A 26,041-nucleotide genomic window follows, 5' to 3' on the forward strand; every position below is an offset into this window, starting at 1 on the left:
TTAACAGTCTGCAAAGGTTTTTCTATTTAAATATCATCGCTAGAAGGTCGTCGCAGCCCAAGATGCTGAATGACATCTGAGACATTCGTCTGACTTACCATTTTATAGTCACACGGCCATAAATGAACTTCTTCAGTAATGTGCTCTATCGGCCACGGCGTACCCTCCTTGCAGTACCTTGATCTGAGTACACGGATGCCGTGAACCCCAACTCGTTGGGAGAGTTCCTAAAATAAACAAGGATGGGTGAGCTATCATTACCAGATGGCATAGGATGAGAATCTCGCTGAGAACTCTCACAGGCCTATATAGGATGAGAGTTTGGCCCCACCTCTTCAACTTTAAATAAGAAATAAATTGCTATTTTAAATCAGTTCCTTTCAAGCTGCAGACAGACGGTCTGCTAGCACAGGTCTTTATAAACGGGAGGCAACAAAAAGAATCATCTCGTGACTTGGTTAGACTAGAAAATCATTTGACCTTTTATCCAATCCTTGGCGTGAGGGGTTCCCGTTTATTTGTTTCTTTACCCACGAACACACACACAATTGTTAAGAAGTTCTTCTAGACTAAAAACTTAGTTTTAAAAAATCATTAATGACGACAGCATTCTACCCTGGACCAGCTGGCTCATTTAATCCTACCCCATTGTTACTGCAGCCGAGGCCCTGGTTTCAAAGCCCACATGGATCACACATTTGGAAGCAGAGGTAAATGATTCCACAACACAAAGTACCTTCAGTCTGAAGCAGTTTTCATAATACTTTTACATTTTTCTTGAATGTTTTAGGCCTTCTTTTCTGTGATAGGCATTAATGTATCAGGAGCAGTCATCTGAGTTGTGAAAATCGTCTCCTGCGTGAGTCGATCTAATGCGAATAACTGAACTTGCTCCTTTTTAAAAAATTTTTAAGATCTAAATGTACTTCAGAGATAACTTGAGAAAGGTCTGTTAAAGGCTTTATGTACATTAGTGAAATAGAATAGAATTTTTCTTATCTTTACGAATACCAGTATTGTAATTTAAATACCAAAAAATAATTTGCTTTTTATTCATGATGATTTTTGCTAACAAGAGGTATTAAATTTAATAAGGCACGTTCAGAATTGTCCATGTAAACTCAGTTAGGTGCTGACTGTCTTTGGAGAATAACATGCTTCTAAAGAAAAGCAAAAGCGTACATAGATATTATCTTTACATCACCCAACTGATATGCCCTTTGATTCATCTATTCCACGGAAATTGTCACTGCACCTAGAGGACCACACAGTGAGTCCCGTCATCAGAAATTGTGTCCCCGGATAGTCTTGATGGCATGAATGAGGCTGGCCCTTTAGGCGATGAGACCATCAGTGCTAAGGCATCTGAATCTAGGTGCCCTTCTCGTCTTCTATTATTTCTTAGCCGTGAGCCTTTTAAACTTTGGTGCAAGTCCAGAGGAGAAAACAGAAAATAGACCATAATCTTGTAGGAATTATTCTATAAAATCAATTGGAGAAAAGGTAATATAACTGGATTATATATAAGAAGATGGGCATTGTGTATCTGAAGATGGGCTCTGAAAAGTACCCAGTGTTGGGACGATTAAGTCCAGAGTTATAGGACTGGGCGTGTGGTCCATTGTAGTTAGAGCAGCTGTGTGGCCTGCACTGATAGCAGATGATGATATAAACATGGGATCGAGTCAGACAGTGAAAGCCCTGATGTGTCCTGCCGAGGCCCTTGGGCCTTTTTTATCTTGTGGGCACTAGGGAGCCATTGCAGATTTCAAGTAGAGGAATAATCATACCTGTGTTTAGAATGGAATCCGGAACAGCACTGTGGATGATTGATGAATATAGAAAAGAGACTAGAGGCAAAGAGAGCAGGAAGAAGGTAATTCCAGGCGGCCAGGCAAGAGATGGGGAGCATCTGTACGTGAGCAGTGAGCCTGCAGGGACAGAGAAATGAGAGGCCCCCGGGGGTGCCCACACAGAGGACCTGGTGGCTCAGGAGAAGTAAGCCCCACATTTCTATCCCGGAAAACGAGGTTGGTTACTAGATGCTACTGATTTCCTTAACTGAGACAGGGAGGACGGAGAAGAAGCAGGCCTTCAGTGCTGGATGGGAAGTAAAAAGAAGCCGAGTGTCCTCAAAAGGTCATTAGACGTTTGGAGCACAGGAGAAAGATGAGAGCGGGAAGCAATGAAAAAAGGACACATAAAACCTGTGCTTTATTGTTTTTTAAATGTAAAAAAAAAAATGACTGTAAATTGTTTAAAGTTCACAATGCATTATCTTTTTTTATGCTGTGACTTTTAGAGTCACCCCAATACAAATTTGTGTATCTAGGCACAGACGTGAGGGGCTGTAGATCACTGCAGGTGGACTGCCAACCCTCTGACCCCTGACGGGTATCCCTGCTCAGTGCAGAGAAACAGGGAGCCCTAATCAAAACCAGCTACAGCCCAGCACCTCGGAGTGCTGTCAGCACTAAATGACCTGGGGCACATAGGGAAATCCTCCTGCGGTGCCTGGCACATAAAAGGTACTCAGCATATGGCCAAACGTCTCCGTTTGTGTTAAGCACAATATACAAAATCACCTTTTAAAACTCTGGGTCTAGGACTTGGCGTTAATCAGAACGCTCTCCTCAATTTAACTCCTATTTTCTTGTTCTTTCCCTGTTATTCCTCACTGTGCACACATCCCCCCGCCCAAAGCACCAGTATGATTTCAACAATCCTTTATAGGACTTGCTATACCAGTTTGTAATTATTTACGTGATTTCCTCTCCTTCCCCCTTGGCTTCTCAAGGGCAGGGAATACATTTTAAAATAATAATAATAATAGCATTAATAGTAGCAGTAGCGTTTGTGTGCTATCCGCTGCCAAATAATTTTTCAAATTTCATCCTTACTCTTTGAGGTACTAGTATTATCCTCAATTTATAGATGAGGAGACGGTGGCATAAAGGGCTTAAGCAGCCTGCTCAAGCCCACAAAGCCAGAAAGGTGGAGCTGGTTCCCAGACCAGGGCTGAGTGTGCCCTCACCCACTGAGTGCCAGACTTGGGCCCCTGCTCTAGCCCTGTTCTTGAACGTGACCGCCGCTCACTAACTGTTCATGAGACGATTGTGACACAAAGGAGACCTGGAAGGTTAGACTACGGCTGTGTGTGCTGTTTACTTGGAAGTCTCTGGGGGAGACCTTCATGGTTAAGGGTGCAGCCTCTGAGGTCAGGATGCCCAGGCTACAAGCCCGGCTGTGTGACCCCGAGCAAGTGCACCCACCCTCGCCTCCCTCAGTTTTCTCTCCATAAAATGGGAATGATGACAGTGCTAACCTCAGCGACGGGGCTGGCTGGAAGAGTTAAATGAAGACACCTATGTAAAGCACTTAGAATATAGTACCTGGTATGTTTTAAGCACTCAGTAAATACTGGGTCTTTTTTAAACCTTAGCAGTCCTAGCTAAGTACCTTTATAGGGATAAATATACGTTTGTTAAGTAAACTTATGTGTACATAGACACGAACAAATACACAGGAGCTAATAGTGTTTTTAAAAAGAGAGTGGCCAGAAATCCTGCCCCTCTTTGGGGGCAGGATTACTTGACCCATTTTAAGTTAGCACATTAAATAAAATTGAAACCTGAACTACACAGAAGCAAAAGCAGAAACCCCAAACCAAATTTCATATTTAAACACAATATTTAATTCTTTCTTTAGGAGTTCCCAACCCAGGATTCTGCCAGTACTCAGACCAGACAGTTGGGAATATTTTGCAGTCACTGTTTCTCCCTACCTGGTTGGATTTATTGGGTTTTCAGGGCAGATATACGTGGCTCAGGTTTATTTCCTTGTTGTTGCTTCTCGTTTGGCTTGTTCTTTGGCCACGGTGAAACACTAACATCAGTTTTTTTTAAAATATTTCAAAATGTTTTTTAAAAAACATAGGAAGTGTTTTTCTGTTTGGTGTCGTTACTATGAATACTTTCCAGTAATCCTAGGCAACACAGCAGTTATCAGAAGATACAGCTGTGGATACCCATCAAATTAAGATCATTTTGTTAATGTTTATGTCATTCTTAAAACAAATAATTTAAAATGCATTGGTGCTTTCAACATAAATAGCTCCTGAATTCAGAATCTGTTTTCTTAATTTCTTCTTCGCCCAATAAATAAAGTAATCCACTGGGACCTGGTAAAGCAAATCAGTCAAGCAAGTGATTTTTTAATTTATTCATCGACACACTGAAGTTAAGGCAGTCATATGCTTGAGAGTTTAAGTTCTAGTGCAGACTGCCTGGGTTCACATCCTTGCTTCACCACTTATTAGCCGGATAACCTTAAACAAGTTACCTAATCTCTCTAAACCTTAGTTTTTGCATCTGCAGACTGGGGATCAGGAAAGTGGCCGCTTCATAGGATGATGAGAATTAAATTAGAAAACCCACGTAATGCGCGTTAGCCTAGGGCTTGGGCTATAGTAAGTAGCGAAGACACGCTAATCGTAGCGCCATTTTCCAGGGCTACTGAAATGAAGGAGTCCTCGCCCTTCAAGTATACCATATGAGGAAAACACATAAACAGTCATCACAGGGTAGTAGGACGTAAGGCTAGCAGGCTGTCAAGGTGGAGCCGGCCTCTGCCCAGAGGGTTAAGGACTGGCCCTCAGTGGTGGACATCTTCCCCGAGGAGCAGTTTCACTGGAGTTGTGATGCAAGCAGCTAGACTGCAGTGGCTGAAGTCTCATGTGTTAAACATTCTGGCTCAAATAGCTTGAGCATAAATCAAGCCCAAGTCCTCAGCCATTAATTTGCCACCTGAGAAAGGACGGTGCTGAAAACACCCCTGAATGACTTGACAGTGTCTCATTATGCAAGTGCATGGAGGCGTGTTCAAGGAGCCAAACTGTATTGTCTTTTTAAAAATTCATTAATTCGTTAATTAATTAATTTTCATTTATTTTTTTGGCCATGCCACGAGGCTTGCGGGATCTTAGTTCCCCGACCAGGACCAAACCCAGGGCCCCGGCAGTGAAAGCACCGCGTCCTAACCATGGACCGCGAGGGAACTCCCCCCTGTGAAATTCTTAGTTCTACCAAAATTTTGTCGAATAAAAATCCAGAATTGACTCTTTAATGACTTCCTGTAATTATCATCCTATTCAACGTCCAGTATGTGCTAGTCTAGAGATCACGCCTACTTTGGGATGGAACTCTTGCCTGAGCATTTTTTACTTGCCTTTTTACAAAATGGGTCCACCCACCATGGGGCCTCTGCCCCCTCGATGCAGTGGTTCTCGGTTCTGCCACGTCCCCAGGCCACGCTGTTTTGAGCTGTGCCAGCTGGACCAACGAGAGCAGGCCCGCCTTCCAATCCAGTGGGTTCTTGGGGCTGCCCAGCTTATTGGCCATGATCTTGGAGTGGCATTTAATAAACAGTAATGGTAATACTTGCTAAATCTACCTGGAGCAGACCTGAGTTATAGGGAACAATTTCAGTTTTTCTCAAACAGAAGCAGATTGCATTTGCGAGCAAAATACAATCAGTTATGAAGGGGTTCTGTGTGTTTTTTTAATTTCATAAACTAAAGCTCATTTTTGTAGAAGTACATCTAGTACACTGCTAAATAAATACTGTGAGAAAAAAGGATCATTGTGTATGATAATACTATGAACAGAAAGGTTGAATTTATAGCTTTTAAACATTCTTAAAAATTTTGTTATGTGTTTTCAGTCCAAATCCTGCCTTTTCATCCATAGTTTCCTTGTAGGTTTCAGTCTTGAGCCAGTCTGAAACTTGACTAGGTGGCAAGTCAAGTGTAAGAACTATTGTGTATAATTCACCAGTTTGCAATTAAAAACCTGGGGCTAATGCCCAATATGAACATTCACGCACTTCCTTTTACTCTTTTAACCAATGACCACATGTAGCTTTTTACGTGTCTTACTGTAATTTGCTACTGACAATACCTTATATAAAACAGCCAATATCAGAAATATTCCCTGTGTGATTAATTTGTTATGATTGCCTTAATATAGTTTTACATTTTTTCTTTAGATTATATAGAGGAGTCACATGATATGTTCAGAGAGACTTAGGGGAAAATCTTTTAGTCTACCAGGTGTTATGGGATCCCCCCAGCCAAACTAGACCTTGACCCCAACTACTTCTAAGCAAAGGGAGACCACAGTTGAAATGCAGAGAGAAGCAAGATGGTTAGTGTGTCCACAGGCCTGGGTCCAAGAACATTTTCAAGAGTCCTCATGACTACATGCAGTTTTTGCCTCCCGAACTTCACTGGGTGTAAGATGAAACACCACTGGGTAGGAAAATTCAACATTTGGTGCATAACTGTGCTAAGTGGCTGAGGTACTGAAACTCGGCAAGACATACATGGAAATCCAAACTTATAGCGGGAACTCAGACTCTTAACTCTTAAAATGGTGACTCCAACTGTCGTAAATCCTGCCCCATACTTTGGATGTCATCATTTAAAGATCATATTACTTCAGTAATCAATAGAATCTGTAAATTAGTGTATTAGCTGTCTGTCCTCACTCGAGTATCAAATAGTAATTCTGTCAAAGGAAGTGTAGCTTTTAAAACGATACTCATTTGGAATAGTGGTGGTTTCTATCATAGCCATCGTCAGTAAGCAGAGAGATCTCGCTTCGACTAGACAGTAAACAAAAAGAAGAGATTCAAGCATACAATTAAAGAGTTTTAACCTGTTTTTAAATATAAGTGCAAAGTTGTGGATCATTACACGGCTGTAATCCACCTGCCATTATATTTCTAAAGTGGGAGAAATAAAAAGGTTTCAGAGTAAAAATTTGAGATTAATCAACCTTGTATCTTTTCTTCATATCTCAGGACGTAAAGCTCCCCTCTTTTTTTTTTTTTTTTTTTTTTTTTTAAAGGAATTGGTTCATTGCGTTGTGGCCCCTTAGTGCACACCGACAACCAGCTAAGAAACTTGCATGAAAGAAAGCGTGCGAGGAGCAGGGAGGGGCAGAGACCAGTCACCTTGGCCTCTGCTGCTGGCCTCCACCTAATAAAACGGACTCCTTTGTAAGGGACGCGTAGCTGGGCCAGTTCATGTTCCTTGATCTGGAAGGAGCGCTCCAAAATAACAACAACCGTCTGGCAGTAGAAAGTGGAACACGAAGCATCGACAGCTTCTGCATCGGGAGAGCATCTCAGAAATCAAAATGCTACTCTGACCCCACAGGCAGTCTCTCGGCTCCACAGAGACCTCCAGAGACTTAGTTTTAGGGGTTGCAGCAGATGCCAGAAAGAGCGACTGCATCTCTCTCCTAAATCCTACCTCCAGGGCCCTGATAAAATGCTATCCTGGCCTCCTAACCAAAACCCCTTCCCCCTTCACCAGCCAAACGCTGCCTAACGGTCTGTACCCCTCTTGTAGCACTTATCGTTCTCCACTTTGTATGCTGGGGGTTTGTGAACGTGTCTCGTCTAGTGAGCCTGACCTTAAACTCCTTCCACACGGAGGATGCTGAGTAAATATCGATTGATTGAGCCAGGGCAGTGTTCTCTAGGTAGCCTGCTCCCTGAGCTAGCGTGGGCCCTGCGGGGAGAAGACTGGCGTGCCGGACCCGGGCAGGGCAGACTCCACACATGCTTCCTTTATGTGGGGATAAAAGACCTCGAAATCAATACTAGTCATTTTGAATGAATTCTTACATAGTGTTTTGTTGATGCTGAGAAAAATCTATCAGGCGCTAGTTGGGTGTTTGGCACTCTGAATGCAAAAGACAGTACACATTCTGATGAGAAACACAAACTCCCGACTAAGTAAATGCAGTGTGAAAAGTGCCAGAAACGTAGTTCGTAGAAAATACTCTGCATATGTGAAGAAAGAAGTGGCTAGTTCTGCCTGGTGGCTAGTTTAGGTCAGAGTCTCTCAAACCGGGTCCAAGTCCTACAAGATGGCTGAATTTTAAACAGCTGCTTGGGGGTACCAGAATCCAGCAGAGATACCTGAACGAGAGAAGATGGTATGGTATCTTTCCCTTTTCTCTCTTGCAAATTTAAGGGCTACCGTACCCCCCAGCCCGGGTCCTCAAATAGCTGTGAGTTGCTGTTTCTATGAAGTAGACTGCGGTCCTTTTTTTTGTTGTTGTTAATGGAGTGCTTAGCAAAAATCTGTGATCAGTTCATTTACCATTAAAGGTCTAAAGTCAGCGATAGGATGTGCAAAATCAAATTCTGATTATAAATGAGACGTCATCTTCGATTTTGATGGTAGAATTCTCTCAATCCTAACATTGCTACATCGAATCATTCAGCCAACGTGCATTGAGTGCCGAGTGTACAGCTTCTGTCCCAGGAGTTGGGGGCACTGCAGCCTCTGCAGACCTTCACCAGCACTGAGGTGCGAAAGTCAGGAAACCATCCGGCAGCACTGTGTTCATAGTGATATTTACCAAGCATTCAGAGACCAAAAGCCAAATGGCAAAGTAGAGCGGAGAAGTGAGATGACTTTCTGGAAAATCCAGTTGAGAATTCCCTTTGGGAGGGTCGTCCCCACGTCATCTGATTCATTTAAGCCCTTCTCTGAGCCCTTTACTCTGACCGCAGGACAAACAAAAATAATTCCTACTCCCCAGGAGAAAAACTAGTCCCAAATCCTCACACTTCTAATATGACTTAGAAAATCTAAAGTAGTATCAGCTTTGCAAAGTTTTAAATATGGTATCTAAGAAAAAGCTTTTATGATACATCCTAAGTGAAGATTCCTTCTGACTTTTTTTCTAACAAAAGTTTACCAACTGCTCTTCTTCACCTTAAAGTTATTATTTTAAAGTCGTCGTGTTACAATCAACAGTAAATGACTTAGTAGTTTAGATAATGACTGATGAACTTTTATCTATTTAACAAGAATTTACTGAGTGCCTACAATGTGCCAGGCCCTAGAGATAACAAAGACTGAGTTCCAGGCAACAGGAAGGGCCGTGATCTAATCAATAATTATAATACGGTCTAGTAAACACAGTCATATAAGTATGTCCAATAAATAGCAGTGACAAAGCATGCATAACCGCCTCCTCGGGAAAGAAACAGTTAGGAAAGGCTTTGAAAAGGAAATGGTGTGAGCTGGGTTGAAAGATGGGAAGGTGGGTTGTAAACGTCCATGGCATGTACATAGAGAATGTATTATCAGTGTCTGAGCTTATGTGGTAGAGTCCAAGTCGAAAGGGCCCTTATCGGCCTTCTGATCCAGCATCCCAGTCAGGAAACCCCCAGCAGGGAAACACTGTGATTGGCACACTGGTTTTCCATTGGTGCTCTGGGATAGGGCTTCAGATTTTCCTCCCAAAAGCAGGGATCAGGGCACCTGCTCAGCATTGTTGTTGATGTATTAGTTGACCTAAGTTTTCACTGGAGGAAAAAAAAAAAAAAAAGCTCCACAGCTTAAAACCGCTGGCCTAGTGCCAAGAGCATGGGACCTAGAGGGTAGCCTCGTGTTTGTGTCCTTAGGCAAATAAGGTCAAATTATTTAACGCAGGAGAAAGTGATCTGTAAATAGTAAGGCACCGAGTGCGTCTAAATTAGTTTTAAGTCATTTTTGTTGTGATCTCTTTGGGCCTGTGTTCCCTCCTTTACAAAATGAAGACGTTTCACCCAAGAGTGTCAAGTCCCCTGGGTAGCTCTAGAGTTAAATGCTTTGGGAATTATCCAGCTTTCTCTTAACTTTCTCTAAGGCCGAGAATGCTTTTCCAGCGTACTCCTTTCCACTGCTTTTGACAAGACTTGATATTGGAATTAGAGCATCTCATTTGGTGAACGGTCACTAGTAATTGGTTTTGTAAGTCGCAAACACTGTCACACAAAGCCGAGGCTGTGTGCTTTGCAGAGTATATGGCCATTGCAAGAGCTAGTGATGTTTTTTTGTTGCACGTATGCCCACAGTTGGTTGCTTCCAATCTTGCTTTTAATGACATATTTATGTTCTTTTGGTAGCCAGAAGTGCAACTTGCTGAAGGCTTCGATGTGTTTATGCCTAAATCTCAGCTGGACTCTATACTGTCAAACTACACTCGCTCAGGAAGCCTTCTGTTTAGAAAACTGGTGTGTGCATTTTTTGATGACAAGACTTTGGCTAACTCCTTACCCAATGGGAAGAGGAAAAGAGGACTCAATGACAACCGGAAAGGACTAGACCAAAATATTGTGGGTGCAATAAAAGGTTGGTCTGCATCATTTCATTTTACGGGGTCTTTGTTAAGCTTTGCCTTCATTCCATAAAGATGCAGCTTAAAGTGTAGTAAATGAACTAGAGGCGAATTTAACTTGCCGCTGGCCATCTGCCCGCTGGCCTGGCTTTTGGGTATGAGCTCCCTAACTCTCCGCCCCAAATACGACTAGAATTTGCTATTTCAAGGTGATGTTAATTTGTTAAAATCAGAATTTAAGAGCCAGTCTGATGTGCTGCAGAACTGAAAAGTTGTTCCTTAACTAACTTTGAAAATGAAAGTACTTTTTCCTTTCAGTCATTTCTAAGAACTTCATCAAAACAGGATTTCTACTTAGATTTTTAGTTGTAAGTAAGAATAAAGCTGTGATGCTCTTTTGAAAAGAAGGTAGAAGAGTTCTCTCCAAAGTTCAGAAGTTGCTTTACTAGGTCACTGCTTCTAAATATACTTTAAATGGAAGTGATCCCAATGTGAAGCCAGACCCTACTCTGCTCCTTCTGGTTTTGTGACATGGAGTCGTGCCAGTTACATGCAAACAAGTCCCTGGGTCTCCCCATTAACACGTGTGAAGGCGTGTCTGAATCCCACTGCGTTACGATAGCCACGCAGGCGCACGTATGTGTAGGTCCTCATTTACAACCAGGTCCACATCCTAGATGTACTGCATATTTTAAATTTAATTTTCCTTCTCATTTATTTCTTACTTTAAAAATGTCCTTGGGACTTCCCTGGTGGTCCAGTTGGTAAGACTCTGCGCTCCCAACGCAGGGGGCCCAGGTTCGATCCCTGGTCAGGGAACTAGATCCCACATAATGCAACTAAAAAAAAAAAAGATCCTGCATGCCGCAACTAAGACCCGGCACACAGCAAAAATAAATAAATAAATGTTTAAAAAAATAAATAAATAAAATAAAATGCCCTTACTTAGGACTCTGATAAATGTAATTTTAGGTAACAGAAGTATTTAGATGTGACTTTCAGAAAGAATGTAAATGAATTTGCAAATATAAATACAACTGCCATGAAAATGAAATTTCGGATCAGGCCTCAGTTACACCAGAATCACCGCTCGGGATGTCTCTCCCCGCCCGGGGTTGCCGTGTTGTCTGGCTGTGGACTGACACACAGAGCGCTGCCGCCCAACCCCTGGTCCCCCCACCGTGCAAAATGAGTAAACGAATTCAACAGCACTTAGAGGGTACTTGGAATCCCACAATTAACTTTGCAAAATAATACGATTTTTAAATGGAGTTAGCAAGTACCAGGCAGCCTTTGTTCACGGCCAGAAGGACATGAGCCTTCATTAACAGAAAACTTCTCATCCTCCAACAGAGTTTTTTCACTTAAAGTGACAGCTGAGTTGTATTAAGTAAGCTACAGAGATATCACAATCTGTGCCATTTCTGAAAAGAATGATTCAGCCTGAAGCGACACTAAAAACAAGATTACAGAATTTGACAAAGAGTCAATGATGTAACTAGGACTTGCTGAAGTGAAGAAGGGTCCCATTTGGATTTAATATGTGTGGCTGGGATTTCTGGCAACATGAAGGGCAAGGCTGCCGATGCTTTTCATGCTGAAGCTTTTAAACATGCTGAAATGTAGCCAGGGATTGTTTTCATTTTCTTTTTTTCCAGGGCAGTATATTAACAGTATGAAAGGGTTTGGAAATTAGGGAATCATGAATGACTGTGTTCCATCTTAATGACAGAAGAGTTACCCTAATCATAGATGATAATGAAATCTATCATTACAAGCAGACTGATACGGGTTTTATGCTACCAGTTTCAATCTAGACTGGACGTCGTACAGTAGTTTGAAAAAGTATATGAGACACAGAAATAGCAAACATCCCTTGATCATCTTCACAGCCCTCCCCTTTAGCTAGAAATAAAAATGGCAACGAGGGCTCTTCTGCCCCTAATGCATACTAAAGCAGGTTATTCAAACCAAAGAACTTACACTGTTCATACTCTTCTTTTATTGTTGAATTAAACCTGGCATTAAAAAATTCTTTTAGAACAACAAAATAACTTTAAAACAGACAGAAATCCACCCATAAGGCACCAACAACCTAAGGCCAGAGATATTGTATCTTCACTTGTTTACCTGCCGTGTTGATTCATAGAAGTATTTCAATTTTGACTTTTTTTCCTTGATTACAAAAATAACACATGCTTGTAAAAAATCCAAACCATAAAAAAGCATAGACAGCTGAAAGGCCTCCATCATCCCACGCTTCAGAGGGTACCACGTACGTTCCTACAATCCTCATTCAGAGTATGAATATGGCGTCAGGTTTGTCTCTCTTACGAAGACACCCTGTTCATACTGATCAGCCAACGTTCCTACCTGATTTATTCTGACAATTTCTTACAAGCGCCTCGAGAAGAAGCTTTGTCTTCCTCTTTTTTATTACCTGTTGCACTTCACTGAGAGCTCTACACACAGCCAGGTTTCCATAAATACACGTTGGGTGAGTGAATGGACATAGGTTTTTATTTTTCCTCTTGACTTTGCCCTTAATTTATTGACATAATGGGCCTAGTACTAAACATCCATCCGCAGGTCTTCTCTCACCTAATTTGGAAGGATTGATGTCAAAATCTTGCTGTAAATTTCTACCACTTAATAAAGTGCCAATGAAACAAACAAAAAAAAAAAATGGAAACCAAAACTGAATATAAATTTGAATACAATTCTCTTAATTCCCTAATATTTTTTTTCTTTTCATGCCGTACTTTGACTCGCTAAACGTTTATTAACCCACACACTATACTATAAAGCGATTTTTGGAAGTAGCTATTCATTGAAGGTTTTTTTCTTTTCTTTAACAAGAGAAAAATCACACAAAATTTAATACCATGTATACATGGGAGAGACCCAGGAAGTCTGAGCAACTCCTAATTGACGGTCTTATTGAATTATTATACTCAGTTTTTCATGCTATTATTAGAGTTAAAAAAAGAAACTGACTTCCCTAACCAAGTCTTTCGAATCTGAGTAATCTGGCAAAGCGATAAAATTGTTTCTTTCTACATAACAATGGCAAGAAGACTACTCATGTTACTACTGCTGTCTACCACATATTTTGAAAAGATTTTGCAAATACTAAATACTCAGTGTTTCTTCCTCCATCCTTTATGGGACAGTGCACCAATACTGTATTAATTTGAAAAGTTCTACAACCTAGGAATATACATAGACTGGTTGATTTTATGAAACCTTCAGTAAAAACAACAGTGGAGGCTGGATTTTGTTTCAAACAAAGTGATGAAGTTGGTTAAGACAAGAATGGGAAACAAGGAAAACCTGTAAAATGCTCACGAACAGGAACAGAAATGGACTTAAAAAGCAGAGTGTATCGTGGGATTGTTAACATATCTCTTCGTAGTTATAATCAATAGTCCCCATAGTACAGTATCTTGAAAAATATGTACAAGCCTCTTTGTAGAGATCATGCTTTTCTTTTCTCAGCCTCATCTGTTTTATGATAGGTACCACTTATTGGTAATTCACTAAAAATTCATTTATAGGTATGACCCAAGGTGTTGATGATGAAAGGATCCTTAATTAGAAACTTTCACCTGAGCACTTTGAATTTAACTCTGGGAAGAAGCAACTTAGGATCTTATTGAGTGGAGTCTTAGGTTTTGGGGCTAAGGATAGTTCAGTATCCTAGATTTAATTTGGAAATGATTTTACAGCCAGGATGCAGAAGGGAGGTCAGGACCCAGGTGTACTCTCCTCCCTTTATGCTTTACCTGCCAAAGACCACCTAGTTCTTGGTGTCCTATGCCCAGGAGACCACACAGGGTGACCTAGTGAGAGTTATCCGATATTGACGTAATCATTGCACCTCTGAATGCTCTTCAGAAAGTGTAGCTGCAGTAAAGCCATTTTTAGAACCCGGGTTATGGTTTTTAATTCAGCTTCATAGTGATTAACGGAGAAAGTTTTATTACTATCAAACTACACTAGGTTTTTGAATCCTCTTGCATTCAAAGGAAACGACGTCTCCTTATCGAGTGCAAGAACCACTCTACTGCCCTTCGTTCACTCCATGTAGCACAAACTGCACTGCTGCTGTCGGGGAGCATCAGTGCTGCTGACCGGCCGGGATGGCCCGCGGGGATCAGAGCAACCCTGGGCGGGAACCCTCCTTGGGTGGTGGTGCTCCAGACACTCGACTATGCTTCTGACACTTCATGTGACCTCACCCTTTCCTAGGCTCTGCTGAACAGACCACCAAAACCTCTCCTCCTATTCCAGCAACTCTAGAGACACGTAGGGTCTATATTTGCCATTTTGGAACTCCTTTATTTTCCATTTTTATTGTATATCATCACTCATTTCCTTGGATTTATTCCCAAAAAGTGAATAGCTGTTTTCTATCTGATCTCAAATAGACTTTAATATGTTTGGGAGTGGAATCTACATCTGATTTTTTATTTATTGATAGTAACTTCTGTGTGTTCTGAGAACTCCCTGTAAGGACAAGGCTAGAACATCAGCTTGGACTCGAATACCCCTACGATGTTGATGATTTTAGTTCCATTTATGGGAGAGGAAACTGAGGCTATGAGAAATTAAGTAAACTTAAAGGAAACAACTAGTAAGTGGGAGCGCCAAGATTTAACCCCAGGCCTCTCTCACTCCAGAGCCATTACTTCATACCTTCTACGAGGACTATATGAAAAGAAAGAAAGGGGTCTCAGCTTTAAATTTCTATCTTAAAATTTAGCACTTTGGATTCCTTATAACTTCCACTGGGAAGGTGGCCATACTAATGATCTTAAATGACCGCTCAGTTGTTGTGTTGTATTCAGAATGAATTTCTAGGTAAAGCTTAGCTGTCCTCCAGTTTATTTATTAGCTTCAAGGGCAGGTCTTCCTTTGAAGACAGTGAGAATCAGTCCCGTCGTAGTAGAGGGAAAGATAGAAGTGTGATCGCTTCCCTAGGGAAAGAGACTCTTCCGGTGCACAGGACCACAAAGAAAGCGTGTGCAGGTTGCCCTGCGTGAAGCAGTCTTCCAGCGTTGTATGTAAATTCAATTCTAGTTGAAGTGTTTGGCCATTGGAACCAGTTGATAAATGCTTTCATTCAAGAAATCCTTTTGGAAAATGAATATTCATTTGTTAACTAATCTGTTCAGATTTTTACACATCAGATCAGCTTAAAACAGGATAGACCTGCATAATATATGACAACAAAATAATCTATAACGACTGTTTAATGACATCAGATTCATAGCTTGTCTGTAACTATTACCTAGTTGTTGTTGTTTGCATTCTCCCTCTTTTTATGGAGGTCCAGTGACAGGTGGGTGATGTTGAATGTCGGTCATTCCATACGCAGAGCCCTGTGTGTTCAGCCCCTTCCATAGCTGGTCTCATATTTCAGTGTGCACCAGAATTACCTGAGGCATTGGTTCAAAATTCCCAGATTTCTGGGTCCCATCCTCGGAGATTAATTCAGTAGGTGTAGGGTAATCCCAGGAATCTGGATTTTGAACAGGCCCCTGCAGGTGACTGGGGCAGGCTGTTTCCAGACCGCCCTGGGAAGAGCAGTGCCATCCCAGCTCCGATGCTAACCGCCGGTTCGATCGGTCACGATCTGTACTGGCTGCACAGCCCTCCGGCACACGTTCGCCTTCCTCTGTTGCTAAGAGCACCCCCTTTTCTGTAGGCTGCCCTGCATCTCTCCTGGAGCAAATGAGAAGATAACGTGTGTCAGCGGCTCTCATCCGATGACTCTCCGGGGCTTAAACTGATTCTTCCCTGTTGTGTTGTTACACAAGGGCCCTGGTTTCAGACGAGCCCGCAGTGCCTCCCAGGACTTGAGTGGTTAACTGCCTCGTGTACCAAAGTGGACGAACAGCACCGCCAGACTTCTGCGCGAGTCTAGCAGGTGGAGCAATAAACAGATGCGTACTTTTCCGTGAAGCTTTATCATCGCTACAGAAAATGTCATCTCCGTTTTTGGCAAGCACTCGGCCCGGCTCCCCGACGGCGTATTTGAAGCGCTGAGCCAGCCAACTTCCGCAGCAAACAGTGCGATACAAAAGACCCACTGGTCTTTGCCGCTTTTCCGAGACTGGAGAAGTCACGAGAGCACCAAAACGTTGGCGGTATTTTCATGGACCTCACAAACGCAGAAATCATCAGCAGGCATGGCGTTGCTGTTAACCACACTCGCGCTTACCACGCACCCGCTGTGAGGCAGGAACGGGTGACGGAGACTAGTGAGGCGTGGCCCCTGACCTTCAGGAGCGTGCAGTCCAGCGGAGTGACACACACGTACACGGTGAGCCAGGACCTAGAACCGTCTCCGAGGTAGAACAGAATAAACGTCAAGTGCCCATCATTCACGGAGGGAGAAAGCACAGAGGCTGGAAGTCCCAGTAAGACAAGGGCTCACGGAACAGGTGACATCAGAACCAGACCTTGAAGGATGAGCAGTGTCCCAGATGCAAAGAGAACGGAAGAGGTTAACTTACAGAATAATTTCAATGCAGCTTCAGTGAAGTAAGTAAGAAAGCCTTTCGCCTCCAGAACTGTTTAAAGTCTATTCTAAGCGTTGGGCCTTGAGTCCTCACCAACCCGTTCACCTTTAAGCGTTTAACTTCATGTATATAAATGCCATTGCAATGGACTCAAACACAGTTTGCCCCAGGGGTTTTTAACCGGGGCTGTGCTTCTTAAAGCTGCCTCGGCTCCATCCCAGACTTAATGAACCAGAATCCTTCGGGTTGGGGCCAGAGAGAGTGGCAAGACTGTCCCTGCTTTGTCACTGGTCTTCCGTAAGCTCGGAAAAGGAACCTCCCCTTCCTCAAAATGACAACTCTATCCGCATGAGGAGCAAAGGGAAACATGGAGACGTTTGTTAAGAAATGGCTTTTGTTGATCTGTCTTCAGCCCATCACACCACGGATGGCAACCCATTGTGGATTAACTCGCAGGGACTCAGTTCTAAGTCCCGGTGACTGAATTCTCACCCAGCCTGCATTTCATTACATAAACAGCCTCCTGTCAAAAGAGATGAGTTTCTGTCGCACAAGCAGGGCCCCTATAGCATGACTGTGTTTTGCAATGTTGTGGACACCCTTCCCCTGGTGGACGTTGCCGATCTGTTTATTTATCATGACAGTTTTCTGGCAGAGGCAAGTCAGAGGTCCCAAGGAAGGGGCAGTGTTTTCTGTGTAGCCCATCTCTTTTTCCTTTAGACCCCTGAATTGTGTGGCCAATCTGAAACGCTCACCAGCATCTTCAGGTAATGCCCCATCTCTCCTCTTTTCTTTCCCACTGCTGGGAAGCAGAATTGGATAATGAGTCCAAAATTGGTTAAATTGCATAATTCCTCGTAGCTTTTCTCCTGGACCTGTCGTTGGTGCTAGTGATCTGACAATTATTTTAATTCATTTCCACGAAGAGTTATTGACTCTCTCATACAAGGTATGCTGCAGAAATCTGAGAGACTCGGGAGTTGACATTTGCTTGGATCGCTGCCCTAGAGGGGTTTATGCAGATGATCGTGGAATAGTTGCTGTCACCGTAGTACCAGGGACTGATGGTAAGCCCACAAAAAAAAACTAAGGATCTGTGTCAGCTTCCATTAAGAAAATGCCTCAAAATCCATAGACCTTTATTTCAAATTGAACTGAAAGCTGTCATCTATTGTGGCTGCCTTGAAGACATCTTTGTATAAGAGCAAGCCTGGCTGCATCTGTCCGGTTAAAAGCATCCTTAGAAGAGAGAGACGCTGCCTTTTGGAATGAGTCGGGTTTTCTCACCGACTGCTCCTTGAGTCAAGCCTTCTGTTACGCTGACTGTGTTTCCAGGTTCTTCTTTCTGGTGCTTCCAGCTCTTGGTTAGATTTTCACACTTCTCCATCATCAGCTCCTGGGATTTCTCAGAACCCTGGTGCTCCTGCATCCACCCTGTCCCTTTGATCACAGAGCACATCCAGTGTCGGTTATGTTATGTACATGTCTCCCCCAACCTCTTCATCTCCCCCCGTGTGGAGGCAGCTTAGCCATCTACAACTAAGTGCAGGCAAATCCTAAGTAGAAATGTGGACACAAGCCAGGAGCAAGAGAGACGGTTGACAGCAGGCATCAAGGCACGCAGGACATCCAGCCTAACCACCGGGCATGGGGGCCTGGCCTGGCCTCTTTCTAAAGTCAGGGGTGGTCCTTCTTACCCACACGTGCATCACCTGAAAGGTGGCCTGGGGCTTCTAACACTAACACCCCCTAGCAGACACATTTTTTTATACAAGCTATTCATTCATTCATTCATTCATTCCTTTACTGAGTGCCTCTGTTGTATACCAGGCTCTGGGTAGGATCCACTCCCTGTTCTCAGTGAGCTGAAAGTGTTAGTATGGGGAGTAACTGGTACAAGTAGAGAACAGAGGTCAGGGGAGATAGAAATGTAAATAGGTATTGATGTAGCAGACACATTAATTTTCACAGAGGCATCAACATTCTCCTACTTTTCAAGTTTGAAAGTTCAGAATCACCGTCAATGCCTTTTTTTTTTTTTTTCCTTCTGCTACTAATCCCACTTCACGACCCGGTCCCGTCAGTTCTTTTTGTCCCTTCTCTCCCATTCACCAGCCTCTGGCTTCTCTGACACCATCCTAGTCAAGCTGTCCATCACCTTGTCCCTGAAGTTTGGCAGAAACACTCTTGAAATATCCTCCCTGACCCTCATTTCTTCTTCTGTAAGACAAGAGTTCATGACATTTTTCCTACCGCTTCTTTGCCCATGAAATCAAGTGCAAACCCTGGCCTTACCCAGACTTCCCGTAACCTGATTTTCCTCTCCTCCCAGCCACATTTCCCTGGGCTTCTACCCGGCGACACAGCCCAGTACTGACACTGTTCCTCAAGCATCACATACTCATTTTGGACTTTGAGTTGTGCTGTGTTCCCCAGGGCTGCAGGCTCTTCCTCTCTTCGTAGACAAATCCAGCTCATTCTTGGTCCGGCCCAAGTCTCATCATCTCTCCCATGAGACTTTTCTCCTGATGCCCGAGCCTCCATTGACTTCTCCTTTCTCTAAATTCCTATAGCACATGTTACCTTTAGACCGCTTAGCAATACATCCTGACCCTTCGCTTTGCTACTCGTGGTTTATGTGAAGGATGACTGCATCATTTATTGCCCAAACCGGGACTCTTTTGAGAGTGAAAATGGTGCTGTTAATCATTTCACCAGGAAAACAGACATTGTGAACTATCCTGGGCAAATCAGGATCTATGGTCATCCTACTTGTGTTTAGACATCTTATCTTTCCAACAAGACTGTAAGTTCCTAGGGAGCAAATCTTACATGGGGAATATTTGCTTTGCATATTCCGTGGCATGTGAAACACAATTAACGATCAATAAATGCAGGAAGGAAAGAAAGAGGGATGGAGGGAATCAGGCAGTCAATTCATCCTCACTGAAAAAGGTGGTTTCTTAAAAATCAAAACGCAACTCCAGGACTTCCCTGGTGGCGCAGTGGTTAAGAATCCGCCTACCAATGGAGGGGACACGGGTTCGAGCCCTGGTCCGGGAAGATCCCACATGCCACGGAGCAGCTAAGCCAGTGCGCCATAACTACCGAGTCTGCGCTCTAGAGCCCGTGAGCCACAACTACTGAGCCCGCGCGCCTAGAGGCCATGCTCCGCAACAAGAGAAGCCACCGCAATGAGAAGCCCGCGCACTGCAAGGAAGAGTAGCCCCTGCTCGCCGCAACCAGAGAAAACCTGTGTGTAGCAACGAAGACCCAACGCAGCCAAAAGAATAAATTACATAAATAAATGTATTTTTAAAAAAAAACCACAACTCCACCCGATTGGATGTATACAAGGCATGAATAACAGGATAAGCACACAACTTCTCTATGACCAGTTGGAAGAGGGCAGCTGAAATTCGAGAAGGCAGAATATAAGTTTGAAGATAGAAGAAAAACAGCAACAGACAAATCAAGTGGTGCAGAGCACTCAAGAAGGGTCTAAATCGTGTCAGTCAAAACCATCAAGGCGACCCTGAATATAAAACCTAATTTGTATTCCACGGGGGCTCTGAAAGCGTGGATTATTGTTAAATGTCAAAGAGCCGTCTCCACGACACGCAATACAGGAAGTGTAGTTTCTCGCACTTTCATTCATGCCAGAGAGTAATCATCTCCAAAAGGTAAAGTATAATAAGTTTCTTGTGGGATTTTGATTTTAAATAAACCCCAAAATGGAATCCGTAAGCAGGCTAAATGTGCCATTTTCTGTCTTTTCCATCTCAAGACTCCTTGCTATATCTGTACACTTATCCATCCCTGTGTTTTTCTAGCATCCATCCTGATGGCCTCAAAGAGAGTATCAAGGAGGCATCCTTGATGCCTCAAAGAGAGTATCAAGGAAAAGTTTGAGAACTTTTTAATTGTCCGCCTCAACATAAGCCCCAAACTTCCTTCAAGCTGATCTCAATTAGAAGGGAGTTGTCACTGTTAAAAAAGAACAGGAAACAAAATCTGAGGCATCAGCCCTGTCCTAATGCCCAGCATCTTCACCCCAATGTTCACTCTGCGACATCAGCCGCAGGTAGATGCAGGCAGGGATGGGGCAAGTGTGTTGCTCTGATGACCTGAGCCCCATGGGCAAGGCCCGCATCACCCCCACCGCTCTCCCGGCTCATCATTCTTATTCTTCCCACCTTGGCCATCTCTGAATTTAGGTGGTTGTGAGGGATAAGATGGTCCTCGAACTTCCCAAATGTGTCATAACTCATTCTGGTCCTGTGGCTGTTACTGGCTAGTGGGCGAACTCAGGACCTCATGGAATGACTTCGAAAGTTCATGTGCCAAGAAACCCTAGCTTTAAGAACTCAGAGAAAAACTCAGCACTTTCTCCTCATGCATTTCTATAAAGAACAGATAAACATAGAAGCATTCTATGAAGCTGTGCTTGGGCACTTGGCGGACACGGGCTTTTGTGCCACTGACCAACTGTCTGAACTGAGGATTCTCGACCTTTTAAATTTTGTTTCACTTGAGGCTCTCAGTTCCAGATCTATGAAATAAATGAGTTATACTATTTCCAAGATGCCTTCCAAGTAGAATTTCTATAAATCTATGATCTTGAAATAGTTCTCTTTGCTAAAAAAAAGGGGTAAAGAGTAAAATACCATTTTACCAAAGTTCGTTATCAACCAGATCTTAATATTTAGCAGATATAATACATCCCCTTAAAATACACCAAGCACGTGAAACAAACGTGTTACAGCACTGCAAGCCGAAGGAAAGTGTTGTACTTCCCACTAGTTGTGTTGCAGGCTAGGTCTGCTGAGGGCTTTCTTAAATAAAAGTAAATTAAAATTAACTTTGTTTAATGTAAGACACCATTAAAGGCACTTCCTCTTAGACAGAGACCCCATTGTAGCAAAAACTAAATAAAGGGAGACAGAGAATACTGTTCTCTTCCTCCAGACTACTCTGGCCTCAAATCTTTGAGAATCACTGTGATTCCACAAGACTGTTGAAACCTCCAAGTCCCAGCAAGTTTGGAGACAGTGAAAGGAGCATCGTGGGACGTAGGTTTACTCCCAACCCTGCCACGTAAGGTCTTGAAACACTACCTTCTCTTGAAAATAAAAGAGTGTGGCTTGGCTAATTTTTCAAGTCTCTTCCAGTTCAGAAATACTATGGGTCAGTGAATTTTGTCCAAATTCTCATAATTAAATACGACTGGGAATCAGTTTTATGGATAACTAGATTGCTTTTCATTACAACAACCAACTGGAAGTTACAGCCCCGTGCAAGGATCAGCAGCAAGGGACGAAGTACTGGGTGGTTGTTACTGTAGCTATCACCCTGCTGGGACAGCCGATCGCCTTGCAGTCTCCTGCATATGCAGTTCAGTAGGATATTCCGATCTCATCAATAAACACATTATTGTTTGCATGACTGTATCTCCTTATCTTTACTTCTAATCTGGAGACTTCATATTTAGGTGCATTCATTGACGAACCACTGTAAGCCTTATTGTTAAATCAAACCTGAAATGAATTCCAGGACTCCGTGTATTTCAAGACCAATGGCTATTTACTGAAGAAACTCTTCCTTCAGTTCTTTCAAGTTAAGTCAAAGACCAGAGAAAGAGTTTCTCAGATTTATTCTTCCACAAACCATACATTTATGCTGCCTGTTATGTGCCAGCCATGAACGAGAGAGCTGTGATCTCTGCCCTTGTTGAGTTTATAGTCTAGGCGATCACTAGATGGTATTATTTAAAAACCACTGGTTAACGAACTCAGGGAGACCTTGCCTGAGAAGGTCGCATTTCAGCTGAGACCTGCAGGGTGATGGATTCTTGCCTTCACCTGTTCCTCCCAGCAGGCCGATCACCGAGTCTTCCGGTTCTCTTTTAAGGAAAGCTTTTGGTGCTCATCCTGAGAGAGTGTGTGTAAGGAGTGTGCTTGAGACAAGTCAGCATTGGCATTTCCATGCCCTCATCCTAGGAGACACTGTCTGATTTCTTCATAGACTGATTGAAGAACAGCATTTGTCCCCCTTAGCAGTAAGTAGTCTTGAGGTCAGAAGTGGAAATAATGGTATTCATCTTCATCTTGAATGTGTTGAAGACATTTTCCGCGATTCCTTTTCTCTCCGTCTTACCACTGAGATTGAAAACAGATGTTACTTCATACCCTCCCCACCACCCCGCTCCTTTAGTTTAAGAATCAGAATGTTCCTCACCAGACTCTTTCTCCCCGCTGCTGCAGCGTAACGTGAAGTTGCCGTGAATCTTCCCTGTTCACGCTGTTTTTACTTTACTGCGTAAGTGTGTATCCATACCTCACATTTACTACCGTTTTGCGAATTTGTGAGTCTATATGTTATACACGGCCTCAGGCTCTACTTTTTGCAAGCCTGTGTCTTTGTTTCTCAAGTTTACTCATATCAGCACACTTATAAAACTAGCGCATTTGTTTTAACTGCTCACCACTGTGTAAATAAAGCACTTTCTTTCCCCAGCCTTCTGTTAAGACACAGTGAAGTTAGTTGGTTCTCCTTGCTCACGATTTCCCGTGGAGGACGACGTGCAGTGGGCAGTGGAATTGAGTCTCGGGGTAGAAGCATCGTCAGCACCACTAGGTGTTGCCCAATGGCTCTCTAAAGCCAACAGTGTCACTTAGACATCCACCAGCAATGGATACGAAATCCCATCTTTCCTCATTCTTGCCAACATCTGGTGTTAACAAATTTTACTCTTTGCCAGTCTGATTGGTCTCAAATGACACCTCAGTGGTGGGTTCCCTGATAATTAACAAGGTTGAGCGTCATTTCATATTTATGACTACTTGGTTATTTTGCTCTGTGAATTTCCATCCTTTTCCTATTTTCCCATTAGGTTTTTGTTTCCTTATTGACTTACATGCATTCTTTCCTCTGTTACAGGTATTAAAAATATTTTTCCTCACTTTCCGACTTGTAGAAACTTTGCCGGTGAAGTCCTTTATCATACCAAAGTTTAGATTTAACAGTCAGATAGATTACTTTATGCTTTGTGCATTTCTTGTGCCCTTTTAAAGAAATTCTCCCTGCCCTGATTATGTAATGACATTCTCTTTTTCTTTTTCCAACAAAGTTTTAACGTTTTCTCTTTCATATTCAGGTCTTTTATCCACCTGGAATTTACTTTTGCCTAAAATGTGAGGGAGCGATTGAATGTGTTTTTCTCTATGGGTCGTTAGTCGTTTTAACACCATACTTCTTTTTTTTTTTTTAACGTGAATTGTAATTCCACCTCTTTCATAGGCTAAGCTCCCCTTTTCCATGTTTACACTTGGTCTTTTATCTGCCTCTGAGCCAGTACTACACCGTTTTCATTAGTTTGGCATCGCAGTAATTCGTAATATCCTACAGGTCATGCCCTCCCTTTCTTCCCCTCCACCCCCATCTTTCCTTTCACGTTTGGTTTCTTTTTCCTCAGGTACATACAGCCTTTAGTAATTCTTTGAATGCCGGTCTGTGTGACATAGTCTTTCAGTCTTTGTTCTGCAGATGTCCTTATTTCACCCTCACTATACACCCAAGCTACCGGAGTCCGTGTCCCTCTCCCTTCCATACCAAGGCCACCTGGGCCCCTTAATATGGGGGGACCATGATCTCACAGACCTGCCTGGGTCTCCCTCCCCCGTTGGCTGCCACACTTCTGCTTCGTGTGGTTCAAAGTAGAGCAGCATTCACAGCTCTCACATGGAAGCATTATCTGAGCTGTCAGTTTGCCTCTATGGAGAATCCGGTCATCATTCTTTTACAGAATCTGTGTGCTCATATACAACGCTAAATTAAAACTTAATTAATTTATGTGGAAAATAATCCCTATTAGCTGTGCCATCTCGGGCCGGTCATTTAACTTGCCCGAACTTTGAGCTTGTCATCTGTCCAATGGGATCACAATACCTGTGCCACCGGGTTCTTGCCAAGATTAAATGAGATAGATAGATGGTACTTAGCACGTGGGAGGTTTCAAATCATAGCTTGGAAAGAGTCGAAGGGAAGAGGGAAATGTGGGAGGGGCACTGGCTTTTATCCTCACTTGATGGGAGGAGGTGGGCACAGCCCGAAGGGAAACCTTGTCCGCTCGGGTTCCCTTTCTCACCCTTGACCCGGGCCCGCACAGCCTCAGGCAGTTTGGCAGATCTAACGAGGACCCCACTTTCAGTTCTGCTTGATGTTAAGTCTTGATTTCCGCTTGTCTGTCTGACCAGAAGTTAACACTGAGTCAACAAATCAGAAGCTGGGCTCTCACAGCTGGCCGGAGTTTTAACCCAGTTAGAGGATTTCACAGTGAAATTAAAACTCTATAAGTCTTCTCCTGCTTCTTAAATTGTCTGTGTGATCCAGTGGCTTTCTTTAAACATCCGTACCATATCCTGCTTTTCTCAGTGCAGAAAGCCAGAAAAAGCCTCATGAAGAGTCCTCTAGGAACTATCGTGTGAACAGACAGCTGTTTGGGGAATGCAGCCGATCTGCTCTGTTCCCAGCTCATCACATTCAGACACGCTACACACCGCCGTGTTCACTGATGATTATATTAGATGCCACGTTCCCAGGGAAGGATCCACTCAGCCACCACTAGCTTATTCATTATTGATACACAGTTAAAGGGCATGGCTCGAATGAATGCAAGCATCTGAGAAAAGTCCTTATTCACGTACAGATCAAACTGAACATTTGTCATTTCCCTGGTGACCTCACATACTCTTTTGTGCCTTGGGACCTCAAAGTATGTAAGCAGAGTAGATGCTTCCACTCTTTTATTTAGTTTAATTGTTGGCCTTAATCCACTTGTTCAGATTATTCGGACGTGTTTAAAATTATCCCTTGCTTCCCCTTAATATATTAAAACAGGAGGAGAGGGAAATTTCTTTTTAGGACCTACTGCATTCTAAGGGTAAATGCAAACTGTTCTACTCTGATTCTTAATGACCCACTATTAACATAGTAGGAAACCCAGCTCATAAATGCAGTACCTCTTTTCACATCATTACTCCTAATGGAACTATTACCAGGATAATAGCTTGACCTTTAGCTATAGATTCACATAGCAAAAAATATGTTCTGCTTACCCGGTACCTCTATCCACATAGCATATGGAGTGTTCTCAGATCAATACAATGACTGTCCTTTGGCCCTGTTCTCAGGACTCATCTGCGCATGCAACAGAAAGAATAGGATTTCGTCCTCTGTAGGTAGATTCTAGTTAAAAGTTTTCTTTTAAGTTTGAGTGTAAGCCATGAACCAGAATGTCAATAATATGCCCGATGGAAATATTTGTTTGTA

The 26,041-nt window shown here is 42.9% G+C and overlaps 1 protein-coding gene and 1 non-coding gene across 9 annotated transcripts in view; both read left to right on the top strand.

The window, feature by feature from the left end:
* The window catches only part of BEND7 (BEN domain containing 7), a 76,918-nt gene that overhangs the window by 32,067 nt on the left and 18,810 nt on the right, over window positions 1–26,041 (top strand). For 7 of the 8 annotated variants that reach the window (XM_049705610.1, XM_033403422.2, XM_049705611.1 and 4 more), the window contains one exon: window positions 9,973–10,198. In XM_049705610.1, coding sequence (XP_049561567.1) covers window positions 9,973–10,198 — 226 coding nt within the window. The remainder of the gene's footprint in view (window positions 1–9,972; window positions 10,199–26,041) is intronic. The other variant, XM_049705612.1, reaches the window with a different exon arrangement.
* On the top strand, window positions 10,931–11,003 carry TRNAG-CCC (transfer RNA glycine (anticodon CCC)). The gene has a single exon. It is a non-coding gene; the product is annotated as a tRNA-Gly (tRNA).

This window comes from Orcinus orca, chromosome 2 (genome assembly GCF_937001465.1).
Source record: "Orcinus orca chromosome 2, mOrcOrc1.1, whole genome shotgun sequence".
NCBI classification, from domain to species: Eukaryota; Metazoa; Chordata; class Mammalia; order Artiodactyla; family Delphinidae; genus Orcinus; species Orcinus orca.